This window comes from Camelus ferus, chromosome X, assembly GCF_009834535.1.
Source record: "Camelus ferus isolate YT-003-E chromosome X, BCGSAC_Cfer_1.0, whole genome shotgun sequence".
NCBI lineage: Eukaryota > Metazoa > Chordata > Mammalia > Artiodactyla > Camelidae > Camelus > Camelus ferus.
The window spans coordinates 77,674,871-77,696,889 of record NC_045732.1 but is presented as its reverse complement, the minus strand read 5'-3'; the positions used below and the strand labels follow the sequence as shown (position 1 = coordinate 77,696,889).

Sequence of the window (22,019 nt, the reverse complement as noted above, 5' to 3'; positions counted from 1 at the left end):
GGCGGAGGGGGGCTTCTGAGTATCTTGAAACCTTTTTTGTGTGAAAAGAATCCCCTACTCTGTGGATCGTGGGCTGAAAACAGGTAGATCCTAGCTTCTACTTAAGAACGCTTGCAGGTGGAGTTGGAGACTTGTGGTGCTCTCCTCTTCTGTGTGCCCTGAAGTCTGGAGGCAGGCTATCCATGGCTATTGTGATGGCTCCATAAGTATGTGGGATCTAGAGCCCCTCAGTCTTTTTCCTCCATCACCCTGAGCAGGTGACTTCCATCTGCAAAGTTGCCTGTGGAGACATGATGGCAGTTGCAGCTCTAGCCGTTTTATCTTCTCCAGGGAAAGACGAAAGACCACTTGCTGGCTCACCTTCCAGTCCCGTTCAGTCATTTCCATCCCCATGTCCATCCTCTTTTTCTGAGAAACAAATAGCAGTTCCAACAACAGTTTCTCACTCATGGGTCTGGGTCAGCTGTAGGATGAGGGCAGATCTGTTTTCAAGCCTGTCCTTCCAGGCCCCAGGAGGGAGAAACAACTGCCAGGGATGGTCTCTTCTTAGGTGGATGTCAGGAGCCCAAGAGGAGGACGCAGACACCCAGAGGCCTTTTAAAGTCTCTTCCTCCTCAGTCCCGTCAGTGAAGCCAGACGTGTGAGCTAGTGCAGAGACAGTGGGTGGGGAGGTGTGCTCTGCCCCAGTCCATGAGCCGGAGCAGGCGGGAAGAGGGATAGGACAGGCAGAGCCCTCTGCTGTGTTCTCATCAGCCAGACGTCGTCCCAGCTCTGCTGGAAAGCTGGGAAATAACTTTCCTTAGCTGGGCACGGGGTCCTGTTAAGAAGACAGAGGGCCTGGGTGCGGGAGGACAGCTAGCAGTGCCTGCAACAGGGGACAGATATTCCTGCCCCTTGGTCTCCAGAAGTTGGGGAGTGGCAGTGATACCCAGGCTTGGCCAAACCCATTCTATCCTCAGGGACTTTGACTTTTGAGAGACCATGAGAGAGAAGTCATGGTAGTGGCACATGCATCAGGAAGCCAGCAGTAGTGGCTAATGTCTGATGATGGGGTGGTGGTGCCGCCCAGGGTGTGTGTCCTAACCAGGCGGTCCCTTTAGTACAACCTTAGCCTTGTTTTCAGTCGTGCAGCTGCTGTTCTGGGCTTAGTTTTCTAGTCTTCTCTTCATTCCCAGGTTCTGCCACAGAACTTCTTCGTGACTGGAGTTAGCTAGAGTTGGTTTCTGTTGCTTGCAACCCAGGACCTTGATGCTTTCACAGCTTTATCTTGAATAGAGTGGACAGACATAAGCTTTTTAAACCCCGTCGCTTTAGGATTAAATTCCAGCTCTTTCACCTAGTAGCTTCTAGGTCACTTTTTCCTCCTTGAGCCTCAATATTGCCTTTAGTTAAATGCTGCTTTGATGTGTTGCAAGCATGCAATGAGGTTGTATGTAAAGTGATGATAGTGAAAGAATTGGGAAAATGTCATGGTCTGAACTTTTTGATTGACTTCTCATTTGGGCGATAGGTTAGTAACTTAGGAGTACTGAGAGCAGCTCTAAGGGCCTTTCTGGGAAGTGGGTGAGAAAGGCCAGGAAGCACTGCTGGTGCCCACTGTGAGCAAGGCCTCCATCAGAGCACAGAAGTGCTTGAAAAACAGAGGCTGTTTGGTGACTGAATGAATGAATGAGTGCTGGAGTGCAATTTCTTGGCATTTGGGCAAGTCTAAAGTGTTTGGGGAAAATAGTTCAGCTGCAGATCACCATGCAGAGAATCATCCTAGATTTAATGCCTCCCATTGGACAGTGGGAACAGTGCTCTTGGGCTATTCAGCAGTCACTGTGAGTGTACCTGGGCAGATTTTTACATTTCCTTTCCATTCTAGACTTGAATGCAGCAGTTCTTATTGTTAACTTACTACCAGTCACCACTAATGAGCAAGGAATATGAACAGGAGATTCAAAAGAAGAGACAGCTGGCTAGTGAACATAGGAAAAGAGTTCTGCCTCAGTAATAACCAAAGAGACACAAATGACAACAAAGAAGATACCATTTTCACCTGCCAAATTTGTGAACATTAAAAGGACAGATAGAAATACAGACAAGACCTGGCAGCAGCTAATATTAGGATTGGCTCCTGCTGCAAATGTCACCCTCCACCTCCTGGGCTGGTCTGTGCATACAGTCAGGTGAGGCCTTTCCTTGTCTCTGGGCGTATCTGGTATTGAGCAGCTGGCCCATGCACGTGGTTCACCACTCAGGGAGGACAAACTCTAGAGTGACTCTTGGTCTTTGAGTCTGCCTTGTGCCACCCAGGCCCCTCTGCAAGGAACAGCTGCTTCCAGGGGCTTGTATGTGTCCTTTGAGGTGTTCTGTACACATACACGCCCTTGGAAACCTATTTTTATTTCCATACTGTACTTGCCCAGGTCAGTGTGGCTAATGTATATTTTTGTCCATTTTGTCTGCATTACTAAACTTACTAGCATGAAGTTATGCTTATCTTTTTATAAACCTCTGTAACATCTGTGTTTGTCTCCTTTTTCATTCTGGTGTTGTTACTTGTTCCTGCTCCCTTTTTTCCTTGTCTTGGTAGAACTTTTGTCCGTTTACTAGTCTTTCAGAGAGTGAACTTGTGGCATTGTTGTCCTTTATTACTGTATGTGTACTTTCCCGTTCATTAAGTTATGTAAAATTTTATCTCTATTATCATATCTTCTTTCTTAGGGTACATTGTCTGGTTTTTTCTCACTTCTTAAATTGTAAAGTTAGTTCATTGATTTCCAACCTTCTTTTCAAACATAAGCATTTAAAACTGATGCCCAAACTGTTTTGGCTGCATCAAGTTTTGATGTGTAGCATTACCGTGTAAAGTCAGCTCGAAGGTTTTTTTTTCACTTTTTTCCTTTAATTTTATTCCTGATTTATTATATGTTTTATGTTGTACAACATGTTTTTTTTAAGGTGTACAATGTGATGCTTTAAGGTATTCATTATGAAATGATTACTACAATTGAGTTAATTAATATATCTCACTTCACATAGTTAACATTTCTTTGGGTATGTTGGTAAGAACATTTAAGGTTTACTCTTTCAGCAAATTTCAAGTATACCATATAGTATTGTTAACTATAGTCACTTACTTTATATTAGAGCCTCAGAACTTACTCATCTTATAACTGAAAGTTTGTGCTCTTTGATCATCATTTCCCCATTTCCCCCATCTTCTAGCCCCTGGTAACTACCATTCTATTCTCTGTTACTATGAGTATGACTTTTGAGTATGACTTTTAAAAATTCTATATATAAGTGAGATCATGTAATACTTGTTTTTCTGTGTCTGGCTTATTTCACTTAGTGTAAGTTCCTCGAAGGGTTTTTAAATTGCCTCTGTGATTCTTTCTTTGACCCATAAATTATTTAGAAATGTGTTTTTTAAATTTCCAAGTACATGGCTTTGGGATATTTTTTCCTAGTTACTGTTTTAAAAAATCAAGTTCTAGCTAAATGGCACTGTGCTCCAAGAACGTGGTCTGCGGGGCATCAGCCTCACGGCTCATGAACAATGTGACCGCTGGGACCAGCATGGGCTGTGTGGGTCAGAGGAAGTGTCCTCTCTTCTTCCTGTTGTTCTGCTTGACCCCCCACTGCTGGGGAATGTGTGTCACAGTCTCCTGCTGGGCTGCTGGACACACCAGTGTCTCCGTGGGCTTTGTTAGTTTTGGCTTTATTATTTATTTTGAGGCCAGATTTTCAGTTTTAGAAACCATTTTGTCTTCCTGCTGAATCAAACCTTTGGCATTATGAAGTGGCCCTCTTTGTAACTGACAGTGCTTTTGCCTTGGATTTTGCTTCAGAATCTCACAGTAGTGCTGCATGCTGCGCCACCTGTGTTTTTGGTCAGCACTGCTGCTATTCATTTTCCTCCCTTCTGTGTATGTATGGATTAGATGTAGCTCTTGAAAATGGCAAATAGCTGGATATTTTTTAAGTCCATTCTGTCTGTTACATCCATTAGCATCTATTTAATTACTGATGTATTTAGATTTGTTTATACCATTCTATTTTGTGCATTTGATTTTTTCCACATTTTCTGTTCTTTATTTTTTCTCCTTTCTTGCCTTTTCTTGTCTTTAGTTCATTTTTAAGTGTACACTTCAGTGGCATTAGATATATTCAAATTGTACTATGCACTCTTGGAATGAGTTTTAATTGGTGTCGTATGGTATATGTAGTGTCACATCCTGCTTTTTCTTTCACTTACCATTTGAAAGTAGGACATAAGCATCCCCACTGTTATGGACTAAAGTGTTTGTATCCCCCCAGTTCGTATGTTGATGCCCTAACCCCAAATTTGTGAAGGATGTTTGGAGGCGGGGCCTTTGGGATGTCGTTAGGATTAGATGAGGCCATGAGATTGGGGCCCAGTGGGATTAGTGCCCTTAGAAGAAGAGACACCACAGAGCTCACTCCCTGCCATTTGAGGAGGACACAGCAAGAAGGCAGCCGTCTATGAAGCAAGGAGAGACCCTCACCAAGGACTCTGCTGGCACCTTGATCTTGGACTTCCTGCCTCCGGAACTGTGAGAAATATGTGTCTCTTGGTTAAACCCCCAGTCTGGTATTTCGTTATGCCTGCCCAAGCTGACTAAGACACCCGTTAGGAAAAACAGTGAACATCCTTTTAAAGCTACCTTACATTCCATTACAAATTCCATGTGTCTTCTGTCTTGGCCTTTTGTTGTTCCCACCACTGACCTCTGGATACCCCATATCTTCTTCATGCCAAGCTTTCCAGAAGAGTATTTTCTGTGCATGATCTCCACGTCCCCACTGGTCAGCTCCTGGGATCACACCTCCACTCAGTCTTTCCCCTCCCAACACACGCATGCCGTGGTTCCGGACCAGCTGTTGTCTGCCTGCCCCATCAGGATCCGCTCATGGGATCTATACCAGCCCACACGAGGCAAGCTGGGCCTCTCCATGGCCTGTGAAAATACTGATTTCCTTCTTGCAGCTCTTCACTGGCAGAAAGGGGAGTTAAACCCTGTCATAGTCTTTGGCCCTCATGTTCTTGTCCCCTACCCTGGCACTGGGCTCTGTGGGCGTCTCTCCACTCATTCTCAGATGATGAGGAAGTTACCTGTTGCTGCCTGTGCTCCCTGCTCGGCTGAAGCCGCGGAGGGCAGTGACCGCCTCTGCTCACCCACCACAGCCTGCCCTTGTCACCTCTACTGTGGCACTTGTTCCTCCTCTTGTTCAGGGAGTGACACAAGTAGGTCTGTCTGAGCTCTGGGAGGAAGGCAGTTGGCAGGAAGGGGTGTAGCTCTTTGTTTTGTTCCCAGAGCTCAGATTTACAAAGTAAGTCCGCCTAAACCTACAGGTGGCATGTTTAACACTTGAACCAGAACCTGAGCTCAGCTAGGCTCAAGCGCCCCAGAATTTTTGCCTTGTTCTTGAGCCACCCCAATTCGATTTGTTGATGCTGGGAGTACGGAGAAGTTAAGGTCGAAGCGCGTTTATGAAAATTATCTTAAGTTGAATTAGATATTATTAACAAATGAATATCTGTTAGCTCCAGGAACCTCTGATCTTCCAGAAGGTGATCCCATGGACCCTAGATCTCCAGTTAGCTGAACAGGTTCTTCCCCATCAGGTGCTATCCCATCCCCCACTGCCTGGGTGCCTGCCATCTCAGGAGCCTCCAGTCAGCTGCAGGTCAGTCCACAGGGGAATCTTTGTGCTTCAGCTGACGTCCCATTAGGTGGCGACAAAGAGCGCCAAAAAGAAGTATGAAAGGACTAGAACTTGTTTTCCTTCGTGTGAGAAAAAAGGCTCATGGGCATATGTGCACGCCAATCAGATGTTACCACACAAGGCACTTGAAGGTTCTTTGGCCTTTTCCCCCTTCCCATTCTCCTCCCATTTGCCTGCCCTACCACCCTCCTGCCTCCCCCAAAATAAGGTGGATAGATCAGAAGCCGTAACAGCCAAACCCCTTGCCCTCTGGTCTGTGTCACAGTCGATTGCAACGCCAGTCACTCCAGCTGGGAGCCCTGCTTGTCGTTCCTTTATTTCTCCCAGCTTTCTCTCCTCCATCCCTTCCGCCACCGACCTGGGCCAGGCATTCCACCTCTCTCTCTGGGACTCTGCAGTAACTCGCCACCTCTCCCACATGTCTTCTACCTTCTGTGCAGTCCCTAGTGTCACACCCCACTCTCTTGCTTTACACCCAAGGGTGTCCACCCTCTCTTCAGATGCTGCCAGGACCCCTAACATGCCTCCTCTCTCTTCAGTTAGCACCCCTTTTCTTATACATGTGCCCCTTGACCATGCAGGATGGCTCTCATACTCCTGGCCTCTGTCCACGGTTCCCCTGCCGTCTTTCCTCCTGCCCCTTGTTCCTGAAGACTCAGCTCAGCTATCTTTTCCTGCAGGGAGTCCTTCCTAGGCCCCCAGGCTCCATCCGGGTTAGATCTCTCCTCTCGAGCTCCCACCTCCCCAGAGAGACCTCATTCCAAGAGGGCAACCAGTTGACTGTCACAACCCACACACCCCGGACAGGAGGAGGAGCATGTCCTCTCTGTTCATGGTCCACATGCTCATAAAAAGCACATTGTGACACTCATGCCACTCAACTCCCTGTCACAAGCCTGCCCAACACCCTGGACAGTCTCCCTCCATTGAAGACTTGTTGCCAGGCACACAGTCTTTGCTGCTGTCCCCAACCCTTCCATCCCACAGGTGACTTGAGTGTGCACGTAGAGGGCCCTCCTGGTGCCTGGCTCCCTGTCTTTTGATCACCTATGCTCCAGTGACCTCAGCCACCCATTGCTGAAGTGACAACCTGGACTTTGTCATCACTGGAAACGGCCCCCCCCTGCCCCCGTGCAGCTCTGGCAGACAGCTCCACTGGTGACAGCGGCTTGCTATGCTCCCCAGGAATCTCCATTTCCCTCCTCCTCAGTTTCTGCCCAGTTCTCTGTTCCCACTTTGGCCAAGCTTTTCAAGACTGGGCTACTCCCTGTTGCCCTTTCACCTCAGACTTCTGCTCAGTGCCTGGTGGTGTCCGACGTTGCGGTGGCTGGTGTTGAATCCTCCTCTTAACGTGGTTCTTCCCTCCTGGAAACCCCTCCCCTGTGTCTTTTCTGGGACCGCCTGCACACTCTCCTGGTGCAGCATCACTGGCTTCGTTGGCTTTGTTTTCTTTGGCCACTTTCATATCTGAGCCCCCTTCTTTGTTTCGGGAACTGTCACCTCATCTTATGAGTTGATGGGAGGCCAAGCGACCTCTGACTGTAGTCACTAAACATGCCAAAGGCTTCTTTTCATAGTTTCCCTTTCAGCTGGGATGGTGGTCAGCTGACTACATCCCAAACTACATCCCGCTGCCTGTTTTTATAAGGTCTCACTGCATCCCAGCCCCACTGCTTCCTTTGTGCGTTGTCTGAGGCTACTCTCCTGCTCCACTGGCAAGCTGAGTGGTTGTGAGAGACCGTGTGGCCTGCAAAGCAGAAAATATTTACTGTCTCCCCTTTATAGGAAAAAATGGCCTAAGACCTGCACGTCAGAGCCACTTGCTCTAGGGGAGCAGAGCCAGCAGGGGGAGGACCAGCGGCCAGTGCTGCCCCCTGCAGGGTGGCAGAGGCGGTGCTGGCTGCCCTGCCCCAGCCTGGCGGCAGGATTTGCAGTATTGTTTCTGGCCAACTAGATTCAAACCTGTTTCTCCAACCCTCTGGCCACCTAATAGCCTTTCCCCACCCCCCACCCCCAGTTTTTGTTATTGGAGTAAAATACACTTCAAAAACTTTTTATCATTTGAACCATTTTTAAGTATATACTTTCATGGTGTTAAGTACACTTGTACCATGCAAATTTCACCACGTTCCACCTTCCAGGAGCCATTCAGTCAGGTGCTCATCTGTAAATGAGCTAGAGCTGCTCTCCGTTGCTCGCCACCAATACTCTGGTCGTCCTCCTACTACCACATCCTCTTTATCTCCTTTGCTGACTCTTTCTCCTGTCACGAGTCCAGACATAATATCTAATTTTCTGCCCAGGGCTCACATCTCAGCTGCCCTCGCTCGCTCACCTGGCTCTGCAGACCTCTGTGCTGAGGACTGTCAGATACCTGTCTCAGGCCTAGATCTCTAGAAGGCGAAATGCCTCAACACTGGAAATGTGAAATACAGAAGTCAGAGCCCTTTGATCTCGGGCGCTTCCTCTGCACCCCGCACACATGCGCCCGCTGCCAATGGCCCTGAGACCAGCTGCTGCACCGCCTGCTCAGAGTCTGCAGCCGCCCCTATGCAGCAGGCCTGTGGGTCACTGTGTGCATTCCTGGCGGGGAGTGCGGTCAGCAGTCAGCCGCCAGTGGCCTGCTCCTTTGGGCTTGGCCTCAGCTGTGAGAACCTCCTACCCTGGTCACGCCATTTCCAGGGCAGTGCCTGGGGCGGGGCAGAATGAGGGAGGGTACAAACCCCTCGCCCTGCCCTGCTGCCCAAGGTGGTCTGGAGCTATATGGGGCCTGCATTGCACTTGGCTTTTTCCTCCGCCCAGGTTGGCTTCCTCTCCCTCCCATTCACAGATGTCAATCCCTAATAAATGTTTAGCACCCCAGACTGTGAGTCTGCCCTGCAGTGCTCGTGTCCCCCCACCCCCTCGTCCCCCCTCACACTGTGTCTTCCATATAGTTAGAGTGAGCTTTTTAAAACTGTTCATCTGATTGTGTCACCCCCCTGAGAAAAGCCCTTTCGGGCCCTCTCATCCCTCTTGGAATAAACTCTAAAGTCTATTGCCCGGAAGCAGGGCTGGCTTCCTAAATATGCAGCCTATATGATGCCCAGGGCTTAGAAGAGCCACGCTTGGTTTAATGCTCTATTGCGGCAGTCTCGAAATCCTCTATTTTTGAATAAGAGGCCCTGCAAATTATGTAGCCAGGCCTGCCTCAGTTTGAATTTCTCTGCCTTGCTTTCTTGGCTCCAACCCATCACTCTTGCTTTTCCTGAAATCTGCTAGATTGTTCCTTGGATCAAGGTTTTGGCTCTTACTGCTCCTTATGCCTGGGCCCCTCTTTATATGACCAGCTCCCTTCGGGTGCCCGAAGAATTCTTTGACCAGGGTCTCTCTCACTGGTGAGTGTCCTCTATCACATTTTCCTGGGAACATGGTGTGCTCTTCCAGGCTGCAGATGCAGATCGACTTCATTTCAGGTCAGTTCTCTTATAATACATCTTTGATGGCATCTTTGTTCCATATTTTGGGTTCCCTACTACAGGGACACAAATTATCCTTATGTTGGATTGTCTCTGTCTCTCTTCCGATGCTATTAGCTTCACTCTAATTGCTTTAGCTTTTGTCTTTTTCATCTGCATTTTCTGTTTGTCTAATTTGATTTTCAGCTATGTGTGTTCTGTTTCTGGCTGTTTTTAAATGTATTTATTAGTTCTGTGATGATGTGTTTTGGTCTGCAGTTTGTTTCCCTGGCTTGGGAATTTGCCCTTTCATCTGCCTCTGTTTTATCGTCTCATCTTTGAACTCTTACTGAGAACATGTTCTTATAAAGTTCTGAGGAATTTCCTTCCTTTCCTTGTGGTGTGTTCTCTTCTTGGTGGGACTTTGCCTTTCCTGGGAAAGCCATCTCCCTCCCTTGTTTTCATTTGGCCGTAATATGTTTCTGGAGTTATCATGTCGTTTCTTGTCAGCTTGGCTCAGGCTTAGATGGCCTCGTCCAGCCGTCCTGTGTGCTTTGGTACAGCAGGGCTTCTGGCCCTCTCTTCCCGCTCTCTCAGCTTCCCTCGCACTGCTTTCCCCTCTGGGCATCGTGAGCTCGGTGCCTTGTGGTCAGAGAGAAGCTGCACAGCTGTGGGACCTACAGTCGGGGGTACTCTTCAGCAATATCTAGAGTCTCCTCTCTGTCCTAAGAATTGTGTTAAATGTCTTACACCCAGGCTCACTCTAGCCACTGGAGGGATGTGGGAAGGGGGCAACCCAGGCTCCCAGTGGTTCCCTGCCTCCGTGTGCACCCACGAGCAGTTGCCTCCCACTCACTGGGTAGTTGACCTGTTTCTCCTACACCTCCCAGCAGGAACGCCTGTAGTTCCTGGACCAAAAAGCAAAAAGTCCCAGACTCCCACCCAATTGCTTCTTTCTAGCTTATGAGATGAGAGGTCTCGGGGTGTTGTGGGCTCCCCAGCACGGCTTCCGGGGTGGGACTGGGGCAGGAGCTCAGTCTTGCTGCAGCTTTGTCCTCTGGAATCCTTTCCTGGGCTGCCAGGCTCAGAAATGCACTGCATCCCATTTTCTGTTCCTTCCCTTGTCTGATGAATTCTGCCCTTCACACTCCTCCTCTGCACCTTTGTTTGGTTCTCTATTAGGGACTAGGAGAAAGCAGTTCTGGGGGAAGTGGTCACCTGCTGTTTGAACCCAATTCTTGAATCCATGTGGGATGGGTCTCTGTTGTGGCACATGGTGCCGCTGTCCCAAGAAGCAAGTCCCGGCCCTGCCCCGTGCTCTCTCATTCTATGTAAATGTCACATCAAGAAGAGAACTCTGTTGGGATCTCCACTGGAGGGATGGTGTTCATCTTCCCATCTCATTTTCTGCCAAGTTAGTGCTTGTGCACAGGGAAGGACTGATTTGTCGATATTGTCTTGCTGACAGACACAGTACTTAGGTTTTAGCCAGACCCTGGAGTTGTTGATGGGATAGAGCTTTCATCCATGTTGCTTGCCTGCCACTTCCCACTGGCTTTGAACCCCTCTGGTCAGAAGCTGGTCGGGGGGCGCCCATGGTGCTGCCGAGGAGGTCACTGAGGCACGTAGGACCTTCCTCTGGATCCGTGTGTCTCTTTCTGGGTGTTCTGTCAGCGCTGGGTCCCTGGTGCCCCACAGCCCTTCTCTGCCCCTTCCTGCTCTCAGTGGTGCCCAGGGAAGCCCCTCGAGAAGCCCCTCAGCCTGCCGCTGGCCATTCCACGTCGAGCACTAGTGGGCTTCCAGGCCCTTCTGTTTGCCACCAGCAAACTACACTTCAGCCTGGCTCCCAGGTCTCATCATTCTGACCTTAAAGATTTCCTAGGGCTCTGTTGTGGGGACCCTATCCCCGGACCTCCCTGGCAGGTCCTCTTGCTCACGTCTGAGTGTGGTGGAACCTGGCAAGCAGGGCTTCTGTCTCAGACCCCAGCCGCGCGTCGTCCTGCAGCAGTCTGTGGGCGTGCCCCAGCCTCGGCAGCCCCTCTGCTTTGCCAGCACTGATGGAGAGATTTTTCCTTGTATTTTGTTGGTCATTTCAGTGGCTCATATGTTATAGTCGGGAAACAAGTTTGCCAGGCATGCATATGTGGGGTGACTTACGCCAGTGTAAGGCACAGGAACGAAAACAAGGGCATTCAGTTCAAGTGACATTTACGAGATACTGAGACAAAGTGAGCTGACCCTTAGCATTCTCTTTTCCATTAGTAGAGATCTCCTTTCTGCCCCCTTTTTTTCCCTCAAAATAGGTTGCCTCTGTGCTGAAGATTTATTTTAGTAAATATTCTGTTCTTCAATAAAAGCAGCCAACATTTTGATAGAAGCCTGTAAGACTTATTTACATAAGGTATACAAAGGTGAGAAGAAAACAGTATTGACAGGAAACTGCAGCAGGGAGCAGCTGGGAACTGAGAAGACAAGCGTGCCGAAAGCGTCTGTGCAGATGGGCTGCTGGGGCTTGAAGACTGGGTGTTTGTCATGGGGACGCTGGAGGCCAGCTCCGCCCAGGTGCGTGTCCACCCATTTGTGCAGAGGACCGCCGTAAGGTGTGTAGGAGTGAAGGTTGCCGGGAAACGTGACAGAAGTCGCTAGATGTGGAGGCTGGAGAGCAAGTCCTAACAATGCAGGCTTTCCAGGGGAAGAGATGAAATAACAGAAGCATCAGTAATAAGAATTGGGTTCTTGGGGGGACAGGAATAGCTCAGTGGTAGAGCACGTGCTTAGCACGCATGAGGTCCTGGGTTCAATCCCCAGTACCTCCATTTAAAAAAAAATTAAATAAACCTAACTCCCCCCCCCCAAAAAAAGAGGAAAAAAGGATTGGTTCTTGTTTTTCTCCATTTTTCTCTCATTTGGTCAGCTCCCTCTGCGGTTGCTTTCATGGGGACTGAAGTTGGTGTGAAGCCACCCAGCTTGGGTTCGGTCATGGCCCAGTTTTACCAGCTTGACCACACTGGACCTGATCCTTCCCCCACCCCCAGCAGGCCCACATCCATGGGACACAGTGTCACCATCTCACAGCCATGTTCTGGAGCTCTTCCCTGGCTCCTCGATGGGTCTCCCCCAGCTCCCGTATCTCCCTTTTCACAACTTTCATCAAAATTGCTGATTTCATTATTAACTATATGCTTTAGAAGATTGTCCACAGCAGGAGAAAGAGAAGTGGATGCAGGTAGAAGACACATCTTGTTGCTCTAGCACCTGGGCCCTCACACAGCTCTGCACGGTACCTGGAATGTCCTCACCTGTGTTAGCTACTAAATGAGTGAGTGGGTGAAACAAGGCACCCCTGCCCTGTTCCTAGTGTCCCCATTGTGATGACTTCTGTTTAAAGCTTACTCCTGCCTGCTAAGCATTCCAGACTGGAAGCAGTTCCTGCCACCCCACTTTACTCCTTTCTGGTTCCAGAACATTCTCATCAACCCCCAAAGGAAATCACATGGTAAACAGTCTGGTACTTCCTCAAAAGGTTAAACCTGGAGTTCCCGTGTGACCCAACAATTCCCCTCTAGGTGTAGACCCAAGAGAATTGAAAACATACATCCATGCAAAAACTTGTACATAGCAGCTAAAGGTAGAAAGAAGCAACCCAGATGTCCGTCAGCAGACGAAGGGATAAGCAAAGTGTGCTGTTTCTGTACCATGGAGCATTACTCAGCCATAAGAAAGGGCGAGGTTCTGGGACACGCTACAGCGTGGGTGAACCTTGACGAGTATGCTGAGTAAAGGGAGCCTGTCCCAGAAAGCCAGGTGTTACATGATGTCATTTATAGGAAACCTGGTCCAGAAGGGGCTGATCCATGGAAACAGGAAGGAGGTGAGCGGTTGCTGAGGGCCGGGGGAGAACCTGCCTGGTGGATATGGGATTTCCTCCTTGGGCGATGAAATGTTCTGGCATTAGATGGTGGTGATGGTTGCACAACACTGAATGTACTAAGTGCTGCTGATGTAAATTTTAGATCATGCGTTTTACTACAATTAAAAAAAAAATCGATCAAATGCCCTCAGAATATTTAGCCAACAACCTTCAACGTGGCTAAATGCCTAGACATTAAACTTCTTGGACTAAATTCCTTTCCGACTGTCATGGTTACCATGTCCTGGGCTTCAGAGGTGGCACTTGGGTCAGCTTGGTCTGGTCTAGCGTGTGTCACCATAGGTCCCCACACTGGCCTCTTTCTCTTGAATGGACGGCACAGCTACATGCCTGCACATCGCAAAACCCACCTTTACGATTCAGGGTAACTGGTGAAGTCAGCTGCTGTTTTAGTGAGTTGTTATAAAAATAGAGATAGAATTCACATACCGTGAAACTCACCCATTTAAAGTATACAATTCAGTGGCATTTAGCACATTCGTGGTGTTGTGCACCCATCCCCTCTCTCTAGTTCCAGAACACATTCATCATCCTGGGAGGAAACCTTGCTGAACCCCATCCCCTCGTTTGCTCCCTAGAGACCCCTGAGACTCTCTTCTGGTGCAAGTTTGATTTCTCTCAGATCTTTAAAGGGGCTGAAGCTGGCATCTCAAAGCACTGCTGCCTTTATTGATTTGTGCAGAGAAGCCTCCTTGATTCTGAGATTCTGCAGCTCATACTGGAGGCCGAAAGAATTAGAAGCACTGAGCCAGTGATACTTCAGGGTGGAAGCAGCCACTCCGAGGCCCTTCCCTGACTATGGACCTGGGGAAATCGCCGCCACCCTGCCCCTCATGTAGCTCCATGGGGCGGATCTCTGGAAATGAAAAGTGCGGAGACAGCCGTCTCCTGAGATTGACCTGGTGCAAACAGGACTGGAATTGGGAAAGGTCAGGATATTGCTGGGCTCTGGGAGTTTCTTCAGGCTCACTTTGGAGGGGGCTGGATTCCAATTCAAGTGAAAAACACCGTTTAGCTGCTACTTTCACCTAGCTTTGTAGCCTTCTCTGTTTTTAATCTGCAAGCCTTGAGGATTGAGCCATCCCACTTTGCCTACAGTTTTCTGGCCGGCTGCACCTGCCGGCTGTCAGCTGTTTGCACCCCTGTGATGTCCGAGAGCCTGGGGTCAGATGCATGCCAGGCACAGCCTCCCAGGGCTGCCTTCTGCACTATGGCTGTAGGTTCCTTTCATTACATACAGTCAGTTCTCGCCATCAAACCCCTCGGGGTGCAGTGATTTGGCCTGAAATCAAGATTCTTGCAACTCTAATTTCCTTCTCTAGATCAAAGGAAGAGTTGATCTAATGCTTTTGTTTTAGCAGCAAAATTACCAAGTGATGTTTTTTCACCCAAGAACCTTCTCATACTTCATAGTTACTTAAGATGTGTGAAGGCCTTCTGCTTTGCTGTGACATGTGCATACTCCCTCCAAATCTTGTGTTCTACAAGTTACACAATAAAAAATAGGAGTTATTATGGGGAAAACTGGGGTGGGGTAGACCATGCCAAACCTATGTGATTTGGTAACCAGAGCTCACAGAACCAGTGCCAACTGTGATTAAAAGAACACCGGGGACACTGAAGTCTCCGTTGGCATTTGTGTCTGGCATCGCCTCAGCTGACTGTTTTCACCATAACCCACACATTTGTACTTCCTCCTGCATGATGCACAGATGTGTTATTCCATTTGTATGAAAAGTTGGGTCCTGGGCAAGGCTGCCTTTGGCAGTGAATTTTTTTTTTAGCACAGGGAAAATATCTTGACACCTTCATTCACACTCACAGCTTCACTGTACAGAGCATTACGCTGTTGAAAACATTGTGGTTCTTTGAGCCACTTCTGCAAAGTGTCCAGCTTTCTCTCTTAATATATTCATGTAACATGAAGGCGTTCTCTTTAATTGTTAGGAAGCCCACCTGACATTGCTTCAGAATGTTCCTGTCAACCCGCACAGCTTCCAGATTTATTGGTATCATCTCCCCCTTTGTTAGCAGACCGCCAAGTTGGTGCTGTGTCTGCTTGCCTTGAACCATCTGCCATGCTTTCCTAAGAGTATACAGTGCAGTTGTGACGCCCAGGGACTTGAGCATCAGGCTCAGGTGGAACCGTACTCACAGTCTGCGAATACCCCACCACCGCCGTTTTAGCGCCTTCGGACCAGGGAGCTAGTGTAGGATTGCGTGTTGCTTTTGGTTATCCCATCTCTTCCATCTTCTTTAACTGGGGTGGTCCTCGGCCCTTTTTTGCCCCATGCTGCGGACCATTTGGGAGAATCCAGGCCCCTCTCTTTGGACTCTTGTAGTTGTTTCCTCATGGCCTCAGGGTGGGGTGCTGGTGCTGGTGCTGCTCCTCCTCCTCCTCCTCCAAGGTGTTTCTGCAGGCCCGCGGCTGGCCAGGGCATGCATGGCGCCCAGACCCTCTGTGACCACCCCAGCAACATCTCCGGCCAGCCCCAACTCCCTAGTGCCCAGGCGCCCAAAGTCATCATTCATTCACTTACTCCAAGCCTGCTCACTCAGGGTGTGAAGGTAGCAGGACATCTGGGTTATGACTGTGGCACTCAGTTGTCAAGCACTGCTCCCGTGCCTGGTCCTGTGCGCTGAGCAAGGAGATGCAGTAAAGGAAGCTGTCTGGGCACAGAGGGTGCTCCTGCTCACGGGAGGGGGAAGGCGCAGGGAAGGCTTCTCAGAAGTGCCATCTGAGCCCACGTGTAGACGAGAGAGGGCTGGCCCAGAGCCACTGGTTCCCCAGGGTACTTGTCATTACCCATTCTCCCTCCGGGGAGGGTGTCACATCACTGTCCATGCCCATCTGGTCCGGCCGGCCCTGAGCACTCCTTGTTGGCCTGTGGAACTCCTCCTCAGCCCTGAAAACCCAGCTCAGGCCTTTCTGCTCCAGGGAACCCCTGTGGACTCCCTCTGGGCCTGGAACAGAGGAGAGTATCGCTCTTTCTTTCTTGCCTCCCTGCCCCCCACTAAATTGGGAGCTTGTGAAGACCAAAGAGTGATGCTGATTCTACCCTGGCCTCCCAGCCCCTAGCAGAGGCTGGCTCAGGGCAAGGGCACTCTGAGCACATGTAGACTTGGGCGTGACCTGGACAGTTCCCTTGTCAAGTTGTACTTGCTTTTCTTTTCCCCTGTGACAACTTAAGACTTGAACAGGTGGTTTTTCTGAGGATACTCCCAGCTCTAAAATGTATAAACTGAATTAGGTGCTCAGTTCTCACGGTCTTGTCAGTGTGTGTGCATGTGTGTGTGCACACCCATGTACAGGGTCTGATTAGAGGTAGGATGAAGAGGGCTATTTGATTTCTTTGAAAAAAAAAGTATGTTTCAGCAAACCCTGTAAACTCCCTGGTGGGCAGTGGGAGGCTTGGGGACTCATCTGGCACCCCAGCCTGGCCTCTCTCCCTCAGGTCACCCTGAGACTGAACGGTGGCTGGGCGAAGGGTAAACTCATCTAGATTACCTGTTTTGCATCATTTTTACCTCCACTCCACGCCCAGCAGGCTTCCAGGCTTCTTAGTATGCTTTTTTTTTTTCCTTTGAAGCTTTTCTTTCTTTCCTTCCTTTCTTCTTTGTATTGAAGTGTAGTTGATTTACAATGTTGTGTTAGTTTCAGGTGTACAACAAAGTGATTCAGTTATAAATTTACATACATGTATTCTTTTCCATTAGAGGTTATTACAAGATATGAATATAGTTCCCTGTGCTAGATAGTAGGTCCTTGTTGTTTATCTGTTTTATATGTGGTAGTGTCATCTGTTAATCCCAAACTCCTAATTTATCCCTCCCTTCCCCACTCCTTTCCCCTTTGGTAACCATAAGGTTTCTATATCTGTGAGTCTATTTCCAGTTGCTTTCATTTGTTTTTAAGTACAGAAGTAGCAGTTGGAAAATAAAGTAACGAACACCTCTGCGCCCCTCAGTGCACAGAATTGAAAGTAACCCAATATGGTTGCTTCAAGTAATTTCAGTGTAAAAGAACTAGAATATTACAGATAGAGTTAAAGGCCCTTTTATTCCCCATCTTTGGTGCTATTAAAAACTTACTGTCCACTTAGAAACAGTTGGAAAAAAAACAAACGTAAATTCAAAACAGAAACAGACTCATAGAGATAGAACACAAACTTGTGGTTGCCAAGGGGGAGGGAGGTGGGAAGGGACAGATTGGGAGTTCGATATTTGTAGATACTGACAGGCATATGTAGAATAGATATATAAGATTATACTGTATAGCACAGGGAAATATATACAAGATCTTGTGGTAGCTCACAGTGAAAAAGAATGTGACAATGAATATATGTATGTTCATGTATAACTGAAAAATTGTTCTCTACACTGGAATTTGACACAACATTGTAAACTGACTATAACTCAACAAAAAAGTTTAAAAAAAAAGAAACTGTTGAAAAGGTACATTTTATGTTATGTATATTTTATCACAATAAAGAACTTTAAAAAACCCAAACGGTTAATTTAGGCCAAGTCAGAGTCTGAACACAAGGGTCTCCCCACTTGGTAGCCTGTGTTCCCCTGTCCTGGAGCTTCTAATCATGGACATAGCTGTCTCCCACCTGCTCCCGGCCCTGGCTTCCCTATCCACCGTCAGTGGCCCCGCTGTCCTCCCAGGACTTGGCCATGGTCCTTAACGTGTCCCCTGCCCCTCCTCCCCACACCAGTCAGCTCTGCTGCTCCACCCCCGGTAACATCCCCGCTCCTCCAGTATCCTTACCCACGGGTCCTCCCTGCCACCCTCTTTAAGTCTCCCACAGGCCATTCTCCACACAGCAGCTCATCCCCACCCCTGCTCAGAGTCCCCTGACTGCTGCCTTCATGCTCAGAAAAAGCCCGACCCAGGCCCCAACTCCTGGCCCCGCCAAGACCTCTTTGCTGCCCAGCCTCTCCTTCCCCTCCAGCCCCTTTACGTCTTCCTCTCCTTCTCCAGCACCACCAAGTGGTCTTATTCTTCAGTCTTCTAACCACTTCATTCTTTTAGCTGCTCACTGCTCACGGCACTGCCCAGCACGAGGAGCCCTGCCAGCCGGCTCCTGTGTCCCGACTCATTCCGTTCTGCTCCAAGTGCCCCTGCCTTCACCCCCACAGGCCACCCCAGAACCGGAGCCACCTGCTTCTCCCAGGGGCCAGCCTTCCCTTCCATGGATACTAGGCATGGTCCCTTCTGTGGCTTCTTGTTTTCATTTTCTTTCTGGTTACGTCAACCTTTACACGATTCAGAAGTTGAAACTATGCTCAGCAAGGCCTGTCCTCACCTCGGCCCCATCTGCCCCGTGCTGGGACCAGTTCCATCGTTTCCGCCATATACTTCCTAATGTCCCCACCTTCTCTCACACACACAGCAGCCTGCAGTAGGTAATGTTCACGTCCCAGTAGGTCCTAGGAATCTGTCCCCTCCTCCAGCTGCCCCACTCTCTGTGGGGTGGGTGTGTTCAGGTGGCAGTTGTCTCAGACATCTGCAGTCTTAGGCTGTGGAAAACAGTGATCTTGTTTGCCATTTCTACATGTTGTCTGTTCAAGGTAGATGTTTAGAAGGGATTGCCCAACATGGCCTCGACACCCTCACTGGTATCTAAGAGGCATTCCTGAGACATGTGGTTTGTACTTTACTTAACCGTAGTTAACATGCTGGGTAATGCAGACGAAAGTTCTCAAGAAGCCAGGTCTTTTGCCACCGGTGCAGTGTGTTTCTCTGACTCCGGGCTGTCCAGCTTCTAGGGAGCCTGTGGCTCCAGTCCGTCTGCTGCTGTGCTGCTGGCAGGCTCCCCCTCTCCCCTCTGTGACAGTGGACTGCGGGCCACACCTCGCTCCCCACGGTTCTCCTCATTTCCCATGAGGAAGCTAAGACTGGGAGAATTGAAAAGTAAGCTCTGTGCTGGAACAGGTTAGGGACCCCCGCTTTACAGCAAGAAAGGGTCTTTCTGTGGGCAGTGGCCTGATTCTGGGTGATCCCACCAGCCACACTCGGGGCCCTGAACTGCTGGAGGAAGAGCCAGGACCTGTCTCCCCTCTCCTGACCTCATGCACTGAGTGTTCTGCTAACTCAGCCTTGGTGCCTTACCCATGTCATTGGAGTCTGGTTTCCCAGGCCCGCCGCAGTGCCTTTGTTGTAGTCTCCATGGTGTGGACAAGAAGGGAAGTCACTTGGGGTCGACAGCAGGCCGTGATCAGTGCTGACAGGAGCCACGCAGACCAGGGCGGCTCTTGGGCTGAGGACAGGAAGGGTCTTGCTCTTCTCCAGGAGGAGCTGCTCACTGAGGGGCTCGCAGACGCCTGATTCCCAGCCCACGAACCTTCCTTCCACGCCCCACCCCCTGCCCAGGTTGTGTTCTTGCCCTCTGGGCCCAGTCACGAAAGCATCAGGGCCAGACTATGACGCTGGGATCCAGGGCCGCCCAGTGACCATTTCTGAAATACATGGGAAGGGACCCTACCAGGCAGGACCAAAGTGTAGGGAGGGAGCTGCTCCGTCAACAAGAAGGAATGGGGACGCAGCTGCCCTGGGATGGGGAGACTGCTCTTCTGCACCTTCTCCAAGCTCTCACCCCGCGTTGTAAGGGAGAGTGTGGAGATAAAGGCTTACCCATCTGGGGTTGCTGCTTTTCTCACGCCAGAACCCTGGGCAGCGATGTCTGGTTGCCCACATTTGCCAGTCTTTATACGGTACCTCTGTAACACTTCTCTCTCCATGGTGTTGGCACCTGTCGTCGAGATGAGGAAACTGAGGCACGAGATGTTGAGGTTACACACTTGGGTCTGTTTGGAAATGGCTGAGTCAGGACTTGAGCTCAGGTTGCCCCCAGGTCTGCGTGTTTTTCTACAGCACCGCACTGTGCGCCACCTCCCAAGGGCGGTGTGGGGCTGTTCCCATCAGCACGTTGTACTGTGCTGTTTGATTGAGCACACATTTGAGAAAAACCCCAAGCCCAGAAGCTGTAGTAACACCCAAGCCAGGCCTTCATGAAGAGGAGCCCTACCTCCCACAATCCAGGGCCTTTTGTCATCCTCAAAGCCAGAGGGCCTCGGGCACAGCTCATAAAGCTGAGCAGCCACACAGTATTTCTACTCTCAAAATGCCACCTGTGCAGTCCCGCTACGAGTGGGGCTCAGGGTGGCCACAGCCTAGGTAGGATGCATTGGCCACCGCCATCAGCAGTCCAGGGGCTCTAAAGAAATCCAAAGAGGCAGAACCTGGGGCCCTGTGTGTGCTGGGGCGCCCTGTGTCTGCCGTTGCTCACTTTTCGGCAAACCGGTGTGTTCTCTGTAATACTTACATACTTGTTTAACACTTCAGGGAAGAAAAATCAGAAGAACAGGATCTCCAGGGCCTCAAGGACAAACCTTTGAAGTTTAAAAAGGTGAAGAAGGATAAGAAAGAAGACAAAGAGGGCAAGCATGAGCCCTTGCAGCCACCGGCCCACCACTCTGCTGAGCCAGCAGAGGCAGGCAAAGCAGAGACCTCGGAAGGGTCGGGCTCAGCGCCAGCCGTCCCAGAAGCTTCTGCCTCCCCCAAACAGCGGCGCTCCATTATTCGTGACCGGGGACCCATGTATGATGACCCTACTCTGCCAGAAGGTTGGACCCGAAAGCTTAAGCAAAGGAAATCTGGCCGCTCCGCTGGGAAGTATGATGTGTATTTGATCAAGTAAGTAAGGGCACCTCCTGTGTCTACAGAGCAGGGAGGGCCAGGGGGGCGGGAGGCCGGGGATGGGGATCCCTTGGAAGGATGGCTCTTTGCTGCTCATTGATCAGGAAAATGTGTGTGCATAACCCCACATCGAGTCGGGGGCTTCAGTAATGACGACTGCTTGCGGGCACGACAAGGTATGCTTGGAATGACTGTGTACATGGGTCACTGCCCTGAGTGAGATGTGCATGGGGTAGCAGAGTGTGGCTTCACTGCGCCAGCCTTCAAAGCCTCGTCTGGAGATGGAATAGCAGTAGGGCATACCCGGGGCCACAGTGAGGACACCGGGAGAGGTCACCTGGGAAGCACTGAGGGCACAAGGTCCTGCCCAGGCTGGACCCGGAGGCCCTGGAGCCTGCCATGGGCACTGGCCTGGGCTGGGGAGGCCAGGGGAGCTCCCTGAGGTTGCTGCCATTTCCCAGCTGAGGGGCTCTTCTCACCACCTGTTAATGTCTTCTTTCTGGGAGTCATTCTGTGGCATTGCTTCATGAACCCAAAGAAATGGGAGTTCACAGGGCTCAGTCTGCTCTGTGAACTGTGTTGGGAAAGGTGGCCTTTCTGACAGGACCTCTGGAGAGAGACCCAAAGGGGTTCCATGTGCCTTTCCAGCTGTCCGTTTTGCATTTGTCCAGCTCTGGGCTGCTTGTTGGGTGCTGTCTGTTGAAACAGTGTAACTTCCAAGCCAGAGCCTCAGAGAAGGAGTCTGAACATGTGCATTTCAGTTCTGCCCTTTAGATGATTCCGAAAAGGTTAGGAGTTTCCAGCAGATGCTTGCTGAATTTAATCCCAGCAACTCAGAGGAAGATGAGAAAAGCATTATCCCATTGGCCATTGGGGAAACTTGAGTCCCAGAGAGGCTAAGCCACAAGACCAAGTTTAGACAAGAGCTCTGGGCACCAGCCAGCAGAATGGGCTCCAGCCTGATGGCCAGACAGGGTCCCCAGGCCAGACCCCTTTGGGGTCAGAGAAGGGGCCTCAGTGGCAGGCAGCTCTTAAGGGACATCCGGGCGGCAGCCATGGAGTAGCCAGCACCAAGTTGTTCTGGCGACAGACCCGGCCAGGCAGGTGCCCACTGCTGTTGGGCCACCCAGTTGCTTCATGTATAAACGGGGCCAGGTCCCCCCTAGATGAGCTCATCTCAGCTTTTCTCACGTGTGATTCTTGTTCA

The 22,019-nt window shown here is 49.9% G+C and overlaps 1 protein-coding gene across 2 annotated transcripts in view; it reads left to right on the top strand.

Moving 5' to 3' along the window:
* Nucleotides 1–22,019, top strand: part of MECP2 (methyl-CpG binding protein 2) — a 60,094-nt gene that overhangs the window by 28,388 nt on the left and 9,687 nt on the right. For both annotated transcript variants that reach the window (XM_032475616.1, XM_032475617.1), the window contains one exon: nt 20,459–20,809. In XM_032475616.1, coding sequence (XP_032331507.1) covers nt 20,459–20,809 — 351 coding nt within the window. The remainder of the gene's footprint in view (nt 1–20,458; nt 20,810–22,019) is intronic.